This window comes from Mugil cephalus, chromosome 17 (genome assembly GCF_022458985.1).
Source record: "Mugil cephalus isolate CIBA_MC_2020 chromosome 17, CIBA_Mcephalus_1.1, whole genome shotgun sequence".
NCBI classification, from domain to species: Eukaryota; Metazoa; Chordata; class Actinopteri; order Mugiliformes; family Mugilidae; genus Mugil; species Mugil cephalus.
Window position 1 is genome coordinate 124,653 of NC_061786.1, and position 17,138 is coordinate 141,790.

Below are 17,138 nucleotides of genomic sequence, written 5' to 3' on the forward strand. Positions count from 1 at the left end.
GAGATAAAACATTTGGGAGTACATCGACTGAAGGATTTAATAATTTTTCAAGAGGGAAAAGACAAAACTAGGTCATTCAACCAGGAATGGTTTAAGCAGAAAACTTGGTTAACCAGGAGCTTGTAAAAAGGCGCTTGGTGAGTCCAATTGATTTTGAATCTAAATGGAATTGATAATGTAGTTTACATATTGTTGAATTTAATGAATTTGCGTAATGCGTGTGTGGGGGACACAATCTCACAGAGTTGTCTACCTGTCTGTGGAGCTGAAATGGCCGCGGTATATTGGGTGTGGCAACTGTGAGCCATGCATTGTGTTTTTATTGTTGTCATTTTATTGGTTCGATGTTGAGAATTTGATATAATCAAATCTTGACCACTGCTGTTTGGTGGTGCTATTGATATGATAATATATGTCATCAGATTGACACAGTGGCATGGTGGTTAGGACTGATGCCTCCCGGTGAGAAGGTGCAAGTACGGGTTTGACTTGGACCTATCTGCCCTCCCTATCTGTTTCCCCAAGTCTGTCCATTGTGTCCTTGGGCAAGACACTTAATCCACCTTGCTCCCTGGTTAATGATTGCGAGTGAGTGATGTTGGTGGTGGTCCGTCAGCCTGCCCCAGAGCAGCTGTGACTACTGAGGTAGTTTACCACCACAAAGGTCTAATTGTGTGAGCGAATGAATAATGCTTACAACTGTAAGCGCTTTGAGCATCTGAAAAAAATGGAAAAGCACAATATAAAACCAATGCATTATTATTATTACTTCAATAATCACAGCATCTAAACCATCAACTTGTCTTCTAGAACCCATCCCAATTCAAGGAGGTTTTTCCATTACTTAATACTTCAATATTATATCAGATACACATATCTTCATTAACAGGATATGTACCACAAAAAATTAAAATTAAAAATATTAAAATTGCTATAATTAAACTAGTGCGGTCAAACGATTAAAATTTTAATCACAGGGTTGCTTGGATTAATTTCAATTAATCACAATTAAATATCATTAATTAATCTATATTAATCACATTTCATTTTGCATGAGCAAACAGACTCAAGAAAGAAGGGGATATATATCTGCACTTAATGTTGATTAAGCAGTTTCAACAAAACAACTTGAAACAACTGAACTGCTTTTTGTCTTTTTTAAAACCAAGATTTGTCCACTTTAATGTGTTGTCTGTTGCTGCTAGACAAGTTAACTTGTTGACATTGTCCAACGAAAGGAGAGCTGACCGCTTCTATTTCCTATGTTGCTGCAAATGAGAACAGTAAATGTTCAAACAACATTAAGTTAAAATTACGCACAAAGTCCTAAATTGAGCCTTTACTTAAGAAACACTCTTGACCCAGATCCGGTTTTAAAGTTCATCATAGTACAGAAAGGACTCTGGTTAAAGTTACCAATAATCTCCTGATGGCTCTGGAAGTTTCAGGTTGGTTTTTGTGAAGCGTCTTGAAACTATTTCTATGATTAATGACACTATATAAATCAAATTGAAATTGAAATTAATTGAATTGTATCAGGAATACACAGGAGGAGGAGTACAGGAAATTGATGAGGGCTTTCAGTGAATGGAGCACTAAGAACTGCCTGCTGCTGAACACTTCCAAGATCAAGGAAATGGTCATAGACTTTAGGAGGTCTAAGCAACAGCTCATGCCAGTCAGCATCACAGGGGAGTACTAAGGGGTGCACCTCGCCAACAAACTGGACTGGTCTGCTAACACAGATGCCATGTACAGGAAGGAAGGACCGAGCCTACAACGTGTGTAGTGAAATGCTACTCATGTTCTACCAGTCGGGGGTTGCCAGTGCTCTTTTTCATGCTGCAGTCTGCTTGGGAAGCAACATGACTCAAAGGAACTTTACGAGACTGGACAGACTGGTTAAAGAGGTGGAGTCTCTGATTGGCAGGACTCACTGGAAACTATTGTTGAGAGGGGCACATGCAACACAGAGCAGTCCATCCTGGACAACATCAGGTACCCCCCCCCCCCCATGACATCCTGCAGGGGCAGAGAAGCAGCAAAAGTACAGGACTGAGAGTTTCAAGAGGTTCTTTGTCTGCACAGTCATCAGACTGAACAACGTCACTGATTAAATGCTATAATACTTGTAAAATTGTTAATTGGTCAACTGTGTATAGTTTTACATGTTAAGTAAGGGATAATGCCCGACGAGGTCTCCATTATCAGAAATGAAAGGACAATGCGGAGTGGTGAACCGTCTGACGCAAAGCAGAGTCTGATAATGAACACCTCGGGCATGATCCCACTTATACCATGGTCACTTACGAAATAAATAAATATTAGATCAATTATTAATATATTAATGTTTTTTTTACTGTTTAAATCATACGTTTTTCACAAAAAGTGGCTGAGCGGACTATTTAACATCTCCTGTAATTGAGAGTAGTGGCAGTGTAGCTCTCAAAGTTGTTGTCCATGTTTTTCTGAGCCAGGAAGTTTATAAGTGTTTTAACCACCCATTCCGTGGTTTTCTTTGTGTTAATCTCATTCTTATCATGCTCTAAATTGTCCAGTTCCTCCCATGTCACCTCCTTGTGTCGCTTCTCCTTATTCTTTTCATATTCTCTTCTCTCTTTCTCTTCTGCTGCATTCCAATCTTCAAAATTATCAAATTCACCAAATAGGTTAAAGTTAACTATAAAATCACTGATTTGTTGTCAACTGTATTGCCGTTGTGATAAATACTGTGACTGTGAAATACCTTATGTTCTGTGTCTCTGTTGCATGGTTACTAAAGCATTTGAGCCAGCCCATTTAGAACTGTCATCGGGTATTAATGCACACCCCGCAGCCAATCAGAACCAAGGAGTCACCCAGACCATGGTATCATACATGTTAATACAGTCTTATATATATATTTTCTCCTTTTGCACTGTTGATTTTGTTGGTGTGTTATGTTGATATATGTGTATGTTTTGTACAAGTTACACTTGGATTTTCCCCAGGGTATGAATGAAGTATTTTTCTATTCTATTCTATTCTATTCTATTCTATTCTATTCTATTCTATTCTATTCTATTCTATTCTATTCTCAGGCCCTACCTGCCTTCATTAAATGGTGTGATGATCACTTCTTGTATTTAAATGTGTCAAAAACCAAAGAACTGGTTATTGATTTCCGCAATTCACAATTTGTAAGTGCAAACAGTTGAGTCTTACAAGTATCTTCGCACTATGTTTGACCCACAGCTCAAATTTAAGGAAAATACTGAGTTTATTGTAAAATGGGGTCAACTAAGAATTAATTTAATGAGGAAATTATGCTTTTTTAACATCTATGACACGATCTTATGTAACTTTTATTATTCTTTTATTAAAAGCCTTTTAACCATTTCCTTTATCTGGTGGTTTAATGGGTTGTCTTTGAGGGAGAAAAGTAGCTTGAATGCAATTGTTAAAGTATGTTCATAAATTATTGGCAGCAAGCAGAAGACTTTGGGCACTATCTGGGAGGAGCGAGTCGCTCAGAGAGCAAAATCAATAATCAGTCAACCAGACCACATTTTGTCGACAGAGTTTTAATTGCTACCAAATAATTTTATAAAGTCTTTTATCTTTTCTGCATTAAAACTTTTAAACACTGACCCCACTCATTTTAGCTGAAACTTTCATGGTTTTATCTGTCTAGTTATTCTATTTATCCATGGGTTTTTTAGTTATTTATTGGACTGGGTACTACTGATTCTACAGATTTTAAGTTCGATTATTATGTGCCCATGTAGTTATTGTTACCTTGGCTTGCCTGTTTATTGGATTGATTATGTATGAGATGCATGTGGAAAATTAATTGCTGTTGAGGTAAAGTTCTCTGAATCTGAATATTAAATTGCTTACAGTATGTGTGCATATGGGTGTTCGTTGGTATTCACAGTAGTGTATAGAGTGTAGTCATGTGTATACCTGGGTAACAGAGCTGTCACAGTAGTAAGAGCACATATGATGTAGAAAAGTGGCTGGGACATCTGCAGTGTTTCCACTCCCAGTAGGTTAGTAGGAGGACTGCAGGTCACACAGAGCACACTGAAGAGCAGAACAAAGCCAAAGTAGAAACCACCACTGAGCACCAGTACTGTCATATGGAGCCAGGTCTAAAACACAAGAAGATGATTAGAGACTCAACATCACAAGTGAAGGCAGCTGTTTATGAATCGTCATGCTTAACTGTCAAAATCAGTTTTGGACTGTGTTGACAGTTTTGCAGAATACACACATCGCCTTTGTCCCATAGGGTAATGGAAGTAACATCCAGGCCACACAGTTATTCAAATACCAAAACAATTGAGACAAAATACAGTTAGATAAGAAATAAAGGTAGTGAGTCTGACCAGAGTATTACTCTCGATAACTTGGTGCAGCAGAATGATGAAGAGAGCTGAGGCATTGATCGGTGAGCCAAAGGAAAGCTCCCCAACATCTGATCCAGCTAATGCCTGAAATAAACACCAAAACAATCACAAGGGGAGATGGTTTACAAAGAGTTTTTGCATTTTACTAATTGCTTTATATAATTTGTTATGAGGAGAGGTCTGGTGGAGAATTACAGGATGTGGATGCAGTGAGCCTCTTACTGTGTATCAACATCATGTTTTAATAATCTATAAATTAACTGATTGCCAAACATCACCTAGATCAATAGGGACATCAAAGACCAGTTGAACAGAGAGAGGAGAGCTTTTGAGGCAAGGGATGCAAAATATACTATCCACCAGGTGTTGGATGTGATTACTCCCATCAGGGGATTCTACAGATTTGTGAGGGGAGGTCTCCATGGATTTGATTGCTAGAGTTCTGTATACATTGTCATTGTAACCACTTTTGACAGTGGACAGGATTCTGTTTGGGCAACTTAACTGGTCTGCGGAGATACAGCCCCAAGAGGCAATATTATGCAAAGCACTGTGTATTATGACAACTTCCTATCAGAAACAACATTATATTATTAAGTAGTTTGAGCTACAGTAGTTTCTATGTTGGACCAGACCACATGGGACAGCCTTTGCACCATATGTGCATCAATTCAATTCATTTCAATTCTAATTTATGTATTTGTAGTCAATAACAATAAAAATTGTCTCAAGACGCTTTAAAAGACCGGCCTGAAACCTCGAGAGCAAGGCTGAAGGTGACATTAGCAAGGAAAAAACTCCCTTTTAACAGGAAGAAACCTTGACCAGCCCATATCGAGGGACCCTTGTGTCTAAGGCCATCATTGAGTCTTGTTGCCAGTTGGCTGCTTGTCCACTGGTAGATGGCATAATGAGATAACTGGTGTAATTTCCTTCACTTGTCAATGGTTATAATGTCATGGCTGACTGGTGTATGTACACACACATGAATACCAGAATACTTGAAAATGTCTCATTCTTGTTTCTTTTTATTCTGTCATTACATATTTTGTTTTCAATTTTATCTTATTTTGTATGGAAGTCTTGTTTTTAATGTGGCTGTGGCATTAATTCTCCCCTACAGTGGATTAAAAAAATGCCCTCTGGAATGAAAACAATTTGACAAAACTGAATGGTTAATGAACTTACAAAATAAGGCATGAAGAAGCAAACAAGGCTTTGGTAAAAAGCATCCATGACTGTGATCCAGAACATGTTTGGAACATAAAGCTGTAGAAAAAAAAACATTTCCATCTGTTAATGTTTCCAAACACAGGGTTAGTAGGTATATACACATCACAATATAAAAAACAACTTTCTATTGTGGAAATTATTTATTTTACACGTTGGTGAGCATTCACATTTATGACATTTAACTTTGAAATCTTACTGTAAGTCATCTGGCTTTTAAAAATGAATATATCAGAATGTTGCAATCAATCAGTTTAGTTCTCAAGTACTACAATGTTAAATTTTTGTGTAAAATTACAGTAAATTACTGGCTAATATGCATTACTTTTATGGTAATTTTACAGTATTTTGCTATGAATATAATATAATCCATAATATGTAGTAAATATGTAGTAAATTTCAGTGATCCAGTAATTTACTGTGATATATTTACATTAAATTACTGTGAAAGTAGTGCAGCTATTTTACTGTAAATTTACAATTTAAACAATACCATTAAATATTTTACATTTGACTTTTCACTTTGATTTTAACACAACATGATTTGAATATGCTACATAATAAAGACAGAAAACAAAGATCATATTGCTTTTATCATTTATTAGAATAATAACATTAGAACAATATAAGAAGCCAACATTCCTCATCTCAAATTCAAATTACACACACTAAAGTTATCTTTCCAAAAGAGATATGTGAAAAAACAAGGCCTTCTGCTTGGAATTATGTAACAAATTGTGAATCAGAGTTTGTAGCAACTCATAATATAAGAATGACAGACAATGTAATACCGGTTCATAATGTAATAATGTAATAACGTATTACATTATGAGCTTTACTGTTACTGCTCATAATGTAATAACGGTTCATAATGTAATAACGTATTACATTATGAGCTTCACTGTTACTGCTCATAATGTAATAACAGCTCAAAATATAATAATGGCTCATATTGTGAGAAAACTGCTGAATTATCATCATTTTTACCTGCAGGGATGGAAGGAAATGCTTTCACCTCTGTCTCTCTGTCAAGAGGATCACACAATTTCTGCAAAACATAGTGGAGCAATGGCCAACTTAGATGCCATATAACTCCGCCCCTCATACATATATATAACAAGGAAAAGTAGCCTAATTGGTGAGAATACACCAGGGGAAGAGGTTGTTTGCCTCTGTATGTTAGCCCCGCGATGGACTAGCGACATGTCCAGGTTGTGTCCCATAACCATAGTGAGGATAAGCAGTTGCAGAATGTAGATGATGAGACTTTTCACCTCCTTGAACCTCACGGTTCAGAAGACCCTAAATGGAAGGTTACCAGGGCCCCACCCTGGAGTCAGGTCTGGGGCTGGGGCTTGTGGGCAGGTGCCTGGTGGCTGGGCCGTTGGAAGTCCTTGAGAAGGGTTGGATCCTCTTCTTTACTGGAGTTGCTCCAGGTGAGAGATAGAGGGCCGGAGTGGGCTTTTTGCGGTTCAGAATAACTACTCTTTTTGCAGGCCCTACCAGACCAGAGGGTGTGTTCCAACTATAGGGGATCATATTCCTCAGCTTCTGGTCTGAGTAACCGGCCCTTTGTCACCGGTTCTGTTCCTAACTTTTATGGACAAAACCAGCACCTCCAAGTCTGAGGCCATGGTCTTCAGTCGTAAAAGGGTGGATTGCCCACTTCAGGTCGGCGAGGAGGCCCTGCCTCAAGTGGTGGAGTTTAAGTATCTTGAGATCTTGTTCAAAAGTGAGGGTCAAATGAAGCAGGAGCTCGACTGATGGATCACAGAGACGTCTGCAGTGATGCAGGTGCTTTACCGGTCTGTCGTGGTGATGAGAGAGTTAAGCCAGAAGGTAAAGCTCTCAGTTTCCTGGTTGATCTACATTCCAACTGTCACCTATGGTCATGAACCTTGTGTAATGACCGAAAGAACAAGATCGCGGGACATCAAAGTCCGGGAGGCCGGGCTCAGTCTTAGAGGTAAGGTTAGGTGCCTGGTCACACAGGAGTCCAAGAAATGCAAGAAATTCATGTATTTTGTGACACTGGTGAAAGAGCCTCCTGTGCCACCATGTATTTACACATAGTCAAGTTGGATGGAACAGGCATAGTGAGTTTAATCTCTGCTAAAACTAAAGTAGCTCTGCTAAAAAACTTTGTCCCAACTGGAAATGCTGGGAGATTTCATCGGTGCCAGGTGATTATCTGACTAAGACCTTGAATCTGAAGAATGTAAAGTGTAATTTCTGGACTGACTCTATGATTACCATTCATTGGATTAAGAGCATAGCGAAACAATAGAAGCTGTTCGTGGCTAGCGGAAATTCAGAGTCTCACTCTACTAGAGAATTGAAGACATTGCACGGGAGAAGAAAATCCTGCGGATCACAGAACAGGGGACTGAGCTCACAGACACTTGCTAAAAACACGCAAGTGTCTGTGAGATTTGGTAACACAGTTTAGGTCGACTTTTTCTCAACCAATAACATTTTGATTTTGGCAAATTTCATGATTCATAATTTTTTTTTCTTTCTCTCTGCAGATAAATGGTGAGAGTTGATTTCATGGCATAAACAGGTGGTTAAGAACTCCACTCTTTTCCATGCTGAACTGTACAGTGAAGCAGTGCGCTCCGTAGTAGGAGAAACCTTAGTCAAAGAACCCAATGTTGAGCAGCTACCGAGATGCAGTGGAAAGGCACAGTACAATAAGGGTCTTTCTGTGTTTAAACCAAGGTGAGGCACTTGAATTCAGACTGATTCAGCTCATGCTTGTGATGCAGGACCAGCACATATACTTTGTTACACCTCATGATGTGTCCTATGTGCCAGCATTTGCATTGTATGAAGTGAAACAAGCATGAAATGTTGGAAGCCTGAGCGGAAACTAGATTATTACCCTTTGCCTGTGTACAAGCTTTGTGGGACAAGAGTTATTTCTCTTAAGCATAGCATTGCTGAATCAGAGTCATCTGGAGTTTGAGAGATTAAAATGTGACAGTAAAACAGTAACCCCTAACCCTAACCTTTCATCCCTTCTAGTCCTCCTAGTCATGGATGCAGAGAGTCCGCTTTTGTCTTTCATCAAATCAGTGCCTAAACTGAGAGACCCTGAGCCTTTGCTGGAGCATCTGCAATGTTTAGGAGTTGAGGACCTGAGCTACCTGCAGGAGAGTGACCTCCTTTCTGTCCTGAGACCAGTTGAAGCCAGGAAATGTCTGTTACTGCTCAAAAAGACAATTATGTGTTTCAATTTGTACAGAATAAACTTTCACATTAAAAAAATGTGCATAGTCAAAATGTACTTGTTAGGTCCACCTGTTCTAATCATTGCAGTCCAATACAGCAGGTCTACTTTGAATTATACTTCATAGAATCTTCTCTACATTTTTGTTGATGTTTTGAAAAAGGTGATGACTATACACAACACCTTGTTCATCATTGATTTCATAGTGGGTCTTAGTGGTGGTGTACTGCATTATATTGAGAAAGAAACAGTTTAAATTAGGTAATAATATACCCACATTGAGCTATGTGATGTCTGTGTTTAAATATTACTACTATCTGTCCTTTAATAAGGCCAACAACATGTCTTGGACGGTCCTTCAAGCAGCCAGAGCAACCAACAGTTGAGCAGAGCCAGTACCAGTACAAGTCCAGTAACACAGTCTGATGAGATGCCCCTCTCTGGTGAGTACATGCATCTGTTGCACACAGTTACTCTTTTGGGTTAGATGGGCAGTAAATTGACAGTGTGCTTAGAAATTAGTATCATCAGTTGGGTCTATCTTCTCTAGATTCTGATTTGGTAGCAAATGACACACAACTAATGATGGGTTGGGATTATGGGATGAACACAGGATACTTTAACACAATGTACAGAAAAAAATGACTTTTGTATCCAGCAGTAGCAATAGTTCCCCCAACAACAATATGTTGTTCATTTAGTTCCCATGTATAGTCAGTTTGGTGTGTATTTTCTTTGTAGTGTGTTATGTTGAGATCTTGCAAGCTTGTCTGTCCCAAAGCAAAGGTGTCATCTATAATGGGACTCATGTGACTACTGTGGTGTTGGAAAAGGCTGGATCTTCTTGCATCTTTATCCTGGTCCTGCCTCTTAAACTGTTGTTGTTAGCTCTTATTTAATATTTTCTCTTCAGGTGGTTACCGCTCAGAAACTGCAACTTCACTACGATCAACAAGTAGTTCAAGTATGGACACCACACCTCGTCAACTGTATAGAGCAGGGATCGGCAACCCGCGGCTCCGGAGCCGCAGACGGCTCTTTCGTTCCTCTGTTGCAGCTCTCTGTGGCGAGCGGTGCGGAGCAAGGATGCTGATCAAAGCCGTTCACTTTTTCACGCTAACTAACTGCCTCAGAATAGCGGCAACTAGTCACTCATCAGTGAATGAGCGAGAGCTACACAACAACTGAATGACACTGAATGCCACACCACACTCATGGTGTAACATCAACCAAAAAACACTGAACTCCCACGGTGCATTGCAGTTTGTTTACTAGTTGCTGTCGAGTATTTAAAATGTATTTTTATTTTAGTGTGTTAGTTTTTTAAATATAATTCTAAATTTGAATTGATGATGATCTTTTAACATTAAAATAAAATGTATTTATTTATTATTAAATTTTTTGTTGCTCAAAATATACACCACAACTGCCAACGTGCAACACCCGCCGGCAGGTCGACCAACCAAGCCAACCGTGGATAAATCCCTCTTATGTATGCATAATGCAATTTCATTTTCTCTGGAGCAGTTATTTCATTTCATAAATGCAACACACTATGGGCCTAGCATAGAGGTGAAAACGATATATGCAGTGTTATCTTCATTTTAGATGTCAAAGGGGTTTTGTGGCTCCCAGTGTTTTCTTTCCAAATGGCTCTTTGAGTGTTGAGGGTTGCCGACCCCTGGTATAGAGTATGGATTAATTTCCAGTGATGTTTCACCAAGTTTCTAATCAGTGTTGTGGATGTATGGTGACTTGTATGTAAATTGGTAACTCAACTATTTTTATTCTTTTTTTTTCCTTCCTTTTTTCTTTCATTACCAGTTCAGTTGAATTTTTTATTTTTTTTTTTGTTTCAGAACCAGTCGTTTTAATTGAATAGATTTTTGAATATTGCTGTAATAATGGCTACCTTCTACAGTTGAATAAAAATACGGGGAATGGGAAATTGTAGCTGTTCTTGTTCAGCTTGGTCTCATTTTTTCTCATGTTTTGAAAAGATCAAATTATTGTTTTATAGTGTTCTATTACATCTAATCTAACATAGCCTACAGCCTTTTTAAATAAAATAATGCCATTAAAACAACTAATAAGAGCACATTTCTTCACATTTATTCATATTACAATGTTAATTTGCCATCTTTATGGGTAATTTCATTATTTAAAAATGTAAAATGTTTGTAATTAAACGTTAAAAACAACGTAAAACCATGACATATCCATTTGATGTTTTCTAAAATTAACAGTAAATTCTTGCAATCTACAAAAAAATGAATAAGATGGCAAGCTTGAAAACATGGAGTGGCCTGCACAGTCTCCAGACTTAAATCCCATCGAGCTAGTTTGGGATGAACTGGACAGAAGAGTGAAAGCCAAGCAACCTTCAATTGCCACACATTTATGGAAACTTCTGCAACAGACTTGGGAAGAACTTTCTGAAGAATATTGGATTTCAATTGTAGAAAGAATTCCACGAGTGTGTTCAGCTGTTATGTCTGCCAAAGGTGGCTACTTTGATGAGTCAAAGAGTTTAAGTTTAGAATACATTTTGGTCTATAAATTGATTCCATGATTTCTTTTTCAACTCAAATTGCTTATTTGTTCTGTGCTTTCATTTCAGAGTGCAATGACATAATAAACTGAATAATCTTCAGTAAAAAAATGGAAAGTGTGATGTTCTAAAACTTTTAACCGGTAGTGTATTGGGGGGCTGGAGAACCTTTGGGACTGTCTGATTTTGGTTTGATCACCTCTATATCAATGGCTGAGTTGCTTGAGCAAGAGCTTAGAAAAACAAATGGTTCCCCAGGCACCATTCATGACAGCCCACTGTCCTGGCATGCTCACATAAATGAAGAGAAAGAAATTCCTTGTATGTGTGGACATGCTGTCAATGTGTATGTTGATGGTGGTGGTGAAAGCTTGTACATGAAAAAAATCTAATCAAATAATTATACTTGAAAAAGCTTTTGTCTGTCAGTAATTTGAACACATGTTATGCACGTTGTTACCTTGGAATGTTGTGCAGCCTGGTAGAGCTCGGGCTGCTCCAACAAAGTGTGTGCAGGTTTTGCTTGATCTAGGATGCCATATATGAGCGGAGGAATTGAGGTAAAGAGCAGGTTGAACAAGATGAGCACCCATGAGTTGGTCATGACACTTCCAGAAAAACCACAGAAGAACTGATACCAGAACAGCAGAGTCGCATACATCTGCAAGTCAAAAAATCCCAGTTATTATGGAACAAAAATACAGTGAACAAACTCGACAGAAAATTTCTTAATATTTAAATGGGTAATGTAAAGAGACACACACACACACACACACACAAATACTTACAAAACAACCAAAAACAGAAATGCAGTGTGTTGGAAAATGTTGAACCATTAAAAAAAAAAAAACTAGAGATGTTTTGGTGTGCCTAGTTGATTTCCAACAAGACTTGTTTCTCTAACAAGTCTTTGTCTCCGTAACTGTGTCTAGGACAGGACCTACAAGCAAGCAACCTGAAGATAAAATCAGGGGCAGAGAGGAAGACCCATCTTGTAACCAATGTGGAGCAGCCTCCTGTACACTCAATCACATCACATCCTGTGACCAGTTGTCCAAAGGTGTTGGTACGATAAGGTCCTAATGGAAATCATCAAATGGGTGGAACAGCAATGAGTCAAAGTCAACAACAAGCCCAACTGCCCAAAGCCATAACCTTTGTAAGGGAAGGGGACAAGGCTCTTAAGACCAGCACGATCCCACTCCGACCAGAAGTGTTCCTGCTACCTAGGAACATGAAAACCATCATGGCTGCTGAGCTCACGGTGGAGTGGGAGGAGAGGCTAGACATGTCCCACCAATGGAAAAAAGACATACCAAGACCTGATCAACGAAGTGGTTTTAAAAGGATAGCACTTAACCATCTTCACCATTGCTGTGGGTGAAATCTGTGCTCTACTTAGGTCACACAGTTGGGCTGAAGTCCAAACAGCTGAAGAAAGCCACCAGGGCCGCAGCAGCCAAGTCCAGCTCAAGCAGGCTGGGGCTGGAGAGTCCCCACAGTTGGAACCTTTCCACAGGTGAAGCCTAGTCACTCTTCGCTGCCCCACTCAGATGAGGTGTACAGGTTAAGGCTCAAAACATCTGTGAACCTACGATCCCTGTTGATGATGCAGAAGATCTGACTTTACACTGTACTAGCTGTAAGTTTTTGGACATAGTGAAGGTGGTGCAGATTTGTGACCAGAAATTGGCATTGAGACTGACAAGTAGGTAATTTTCCCATTTGTGTGTAGAATGTCAACATGGATTTGAAGAGCTTATTGATTTGACCAGGCTGTCAAAATAACTGTTATTGATTACACTGTGTAATTGTAAACTTGTGTTGAGTAATGGGAGGTCGGATATTAAAATGGGTGCCCATCTGCTTATTCTAGTTTGTCCGTTTGTGTTTGGGTGTATTGTGTCATTAATCCATTTATAAATATAACGACAAAAAACGAAAATTAGGTGCTTTAAGACCACCTGCTGTTTTACTTTTTTGTAATGTTGCGAGTTTGATCCTTGGTTTTTATTTTTCCACTAGAATTTATTTGTTATAGAGTCCAGCAATTGAAATCAGTTGGTACTAGGTTGGAATCATTGTAAAAAACTTACAATATTGACATTTTGACTGTAGCAGTTCTTTCAGTGAGAAAAAGTGTCAAGTTCATCCAGCAGTTGAGATCATCTTCAGTGGTTTTGAGTGGTGGGGCTAGTATCTAATATTGCCAACAGATAAGGAAGAGGAGCATGTGGAGATGCAGCCTTCCAGTTTTGGGTCAGTGATAGTAGTGCCTGTTTTGTTAATGTTAGAAGTATTTTTTGTTGATGTCTCTGTTTCGTTGTTGTCACTTTAAGAAACTGAAGACCTAGATATCAGGGAGTTGTGTCATGTGATAAGTAATCAGGAAGTAATCAGAAGGTAAGCTGGAAGTTGAGTCAATCCTCCATCCATTTTTATGCCTTTGGTAGCATCATGTGTATGTGGTATATTGTCTTCTTGTTTTTCTCGGTAGTAGTCTCAGGCAAACCACCTACTCCTGAACGTGGACAAGACCAAAGAGCTAGTCACTGACTTCAGGAAGGGTAACTGGGAGTCTACATGAACAACAGAATAGACTGGAGAGACAATAGTAAAAGTGTGTACAAGAAGGGCCTGAGTAGACTCTATTTTCTCAGGAAGCTCATGTCTTTCAACAGTTAACTTGAGTCTGTCTAATAGTTTGTTGTAGTGAGTGCCCTATACATTGCTGTGGTTGTTGGGTGAGCAGTACCAGCAAAAAAAGACATCAACTCCCTACCAATCACATGCGCAGCCTTTTGGATTTTTGGATTAATCCTGTTGTAGTCGTTTGTCTGAGTGAGGGACAGGAGGACGCAGGATAAACTGCTCTCCATTATGGACAATCCATCTCATCCACTACGCCAAACATGAGAGGGACAGAGGGGCTCAGTCTCCAGCAGACCGATTCATCTCTGATCTCATAGTGAATGCTACAGAACTTCTTTTATTCCTTACTCTATCCAACTGTATAATACCCCACTTTGTACACAACAGTACCTCAAACAATGATACACAAACTGCAGATACCTTCACTTCATTATCATTAAACAAAAGAAAGCAAGACTGTCAGCATGCACAACATAACTCTGTCTTTGATTAATCTTACCACTGGCTCTCCTCAGGGAGTCCTTGACTACCTGCTGTAAACTGAGCTGACTTATGACTGCTCCACCACATCACTGAGCACACACATAGTCAAAATGAGATGGAGTGCAGGCTACAGGTATTACAACTGGAATTTGATGCAGAACCATCAGCCTCTGAAAATTTCTGATGACTCTGCAGTTGTGGGGTGTATAAGAGGCGGACAGGATGAGGAGAAGTATAAAGAACTGGTGTGCGGATTTCTGGGATGGGCTGGAAGGAATCACCTGCTGCTTAACATGGACAAGACCAAAGAGATGGTGATTGACTTCAGGAAGAAGGGAACAGATCCTCAGTCACTGAGCATCCTTGGTAGGGACGTGGAGGTGGTGGAGAAGTACAGATACCTGGGAGTGACCACTGATAACAGACTGAACTGGAGGACCAACAGTACAGCTGTGTACTGTACAAGAAGGGTTGCAGCAGATTCTACTTCTTGAGGAAGCAGAGGTCCTTCAACATGTGCAGTAATATGATGGAGATCTTCTTCCAGTCTCTTGTGTCCAGCACCCTTTTCTCTGCTGTGGTCTGCTGGGTGAACAGCATTGCAGCCAGTGATGCCAACAGACTGAATAAACTGATCAGGAAGGCTGGCTCGGTCACTGGCTACACACAGGAAACTTTTGAGGTGGTGGTAGAAAGGAGGATCTATCTATCTCTGCAAATAAATTATCATAGACTTCAGAAAGTTGGTCTGCTTTCCCTATTTGAATGGTAGGACTTGACATTGAGGTCGTCCTCAGTTTTATATACATTGTAATGCACAATTAACAATGACATCACGTGGAACATTGTCAGAACCTTTGAGTCTGAAATTGTGAACTCTGCCAAAGAAAGTAAATTGCTTTCTCTAAGTTGGGGGTAAGTTGGTGTCCCAAACAAAGTAGTATAAGTATTTCGAGGTGGGGAGGTAGTTTGGTGTGGTGGCAGCATTAATATGAGCATTTGTTGAAACTGTAAAGCCCCTAGGCATAGACGCAGAATTCGTTGGAGAGATTAGCTATTTCAGCTTGCCTGAATTACTTATAAAAACTAATAAGGAGAGGGGATCTAGAATATCATGCTTGCCTGTTGCCACTGTGCCTTTATTCCGGATAAGTGGATAAAAATGTACAGTAGTACATAGTACATTAGTAGTAGATAGCGCAGTTTACAAAAATGTATTAACAAGACACTTCTATTTTACAAACATTTTTACAAAGCTGATAAAGGACTCTCACCACATTCTTGTAGATGAAATAGAGGATCATGCTTGCAAGACGGGAGTAACACCAGTAGCCATGAACCAGCAGCAGCTTACTAAGGTGTTTAAACCTGGAAATGGCAAAGTCACTGGACATCACAGCCTGGGGGTATGGTAGAAATGGCAAGAAATCAGCACAGGGAGAGATTCAGAAAATTTGAAACAAGACATAGAATGCTAGACGTACTAAAGGTTTGCGTGTATAAAAATATGTGCAAACTCATTGCACATGTAAAAAAAAAAAAATAAATAAATAAATTTACAACCTGATTTACTAACACGCACACTAGGGGTTGCCCTTTCAAAGATGCAAAATAGCGGCATTTGGCCTCCATGTTACTACGTTTGCCTCAATTAATATACAATATTGGCCTGGGAGGAGAAAATGTAAAGACATTAATTTAGCACACACAAAGTGATTTATCAAACCTTAAAGCAATTTTGAGCATACTACATTTATATTTAACATATCTCAAAAGGACGTGCAAAAGGTTTGTCCTATGCACAATTGCACAGATATAGCAGCTGTTATTGTGGTGAAGAGGAATTCATGCAGTTTCATTTTAAAATTAAATGTTTCTTGACCACAAAACAATAAACTAAACAGCCGGTTGACTGAAAACAAAATAGACTTTTAATATGGAATAATTTTTCTTTTTTTCTGTCCTGGTGTTTTTTGTTTGTTTGTTTGTCGTTTTTTTCACTCCTACTTGGTTATATGTTTATTTGCCTCTTCAGCTGACACCTTCAATGTAATGGCAGCGAGTGTCATTTTGCGCCTGCAGTCACTCTGCTCTCTCAGCCTCTCAAAAGTGAACACCAAAAGGTCATGCAAAACCCTCACTTAAATAAGGCTGTTTGTACATGCTGTCATTTATGCAATCACTAAGTAAATCACCCGCAAATTGCAGTTCCAGCTCAAATGCAAATTTCTAGATTGTACACATAAAATGAGAGCTTAGTAGATCCAACCGAAAGTATTCACCTCATTTACCTCCTACTAGTAAGTGAATAATAATAAGACTGTCTGCTCTTTTATCACACAGATTTTGCGTCACCACAGACTTTGCACCATCCCAGTGGCCATTGCATCTTACCAACCACTTACACATGTGAGCGCTGAATTAATAAATTACTAATGCATTCTATCATTTTTTATAACCTATAGCATTTTGTCAGAATTACCTGCATTCCCTCCTGACCAGATATTCCAAGGCCCACATCAGCCATCTGAATCATGCTTACATCATTGGCTCCATCACCTAAATGATCCAAAAAAATAAATAAATAAAAAAATTTAGT

At 39.0% G+C, this 17,138-nt stretch overlaps 1 protein-coding gene across 2 annotated transcripts in view; it reads right to left on the minus strand.

Moving 5' to 3' along the window:
* The window catches only part of atp10d (ATPase phospholipid transporting 10D), a 128,993-nt gene that overhangs the window by 2,123 nt on the left and 109,732 nt on the right, over nucleotides 1-17,138 (minus strand). For both annotated transcript variants that reach the window (XM_047610454.1, XM_047610453.1), the window contains exons 17-22: nucleotides 17,022-17,098; nucleotides 15,814-15,939; nucleotides 11,865-12,065; nucleotides 5,580-5,660; nucleotides 4,371-4,475; nucleotides 3,946-4,133 (exon numbers count right to left, since the gene is read on the minus strand). In XM_047610454.1, coding sequence (XP_047466410.1) covers nucleotides 3,946-4,133; nucleotides 4,371-4,475; nucleotides 5,580-5,660; nucleotides 11,865-12,065; nucleotides 15,814-15,939; nucleotides 17,022-17,098 — 778 coding nt within the window. The remainder of the gene's footprint in view (nucleotides 1-3,945; nucleotides 4,134-4,370; nucleotides 4,476-5,579; nucleotides 5,661-11,864; nucleotides 12,066-15,813; nucleotides 15,940-17,021; nucleotides 17,099-17,138) is intronic.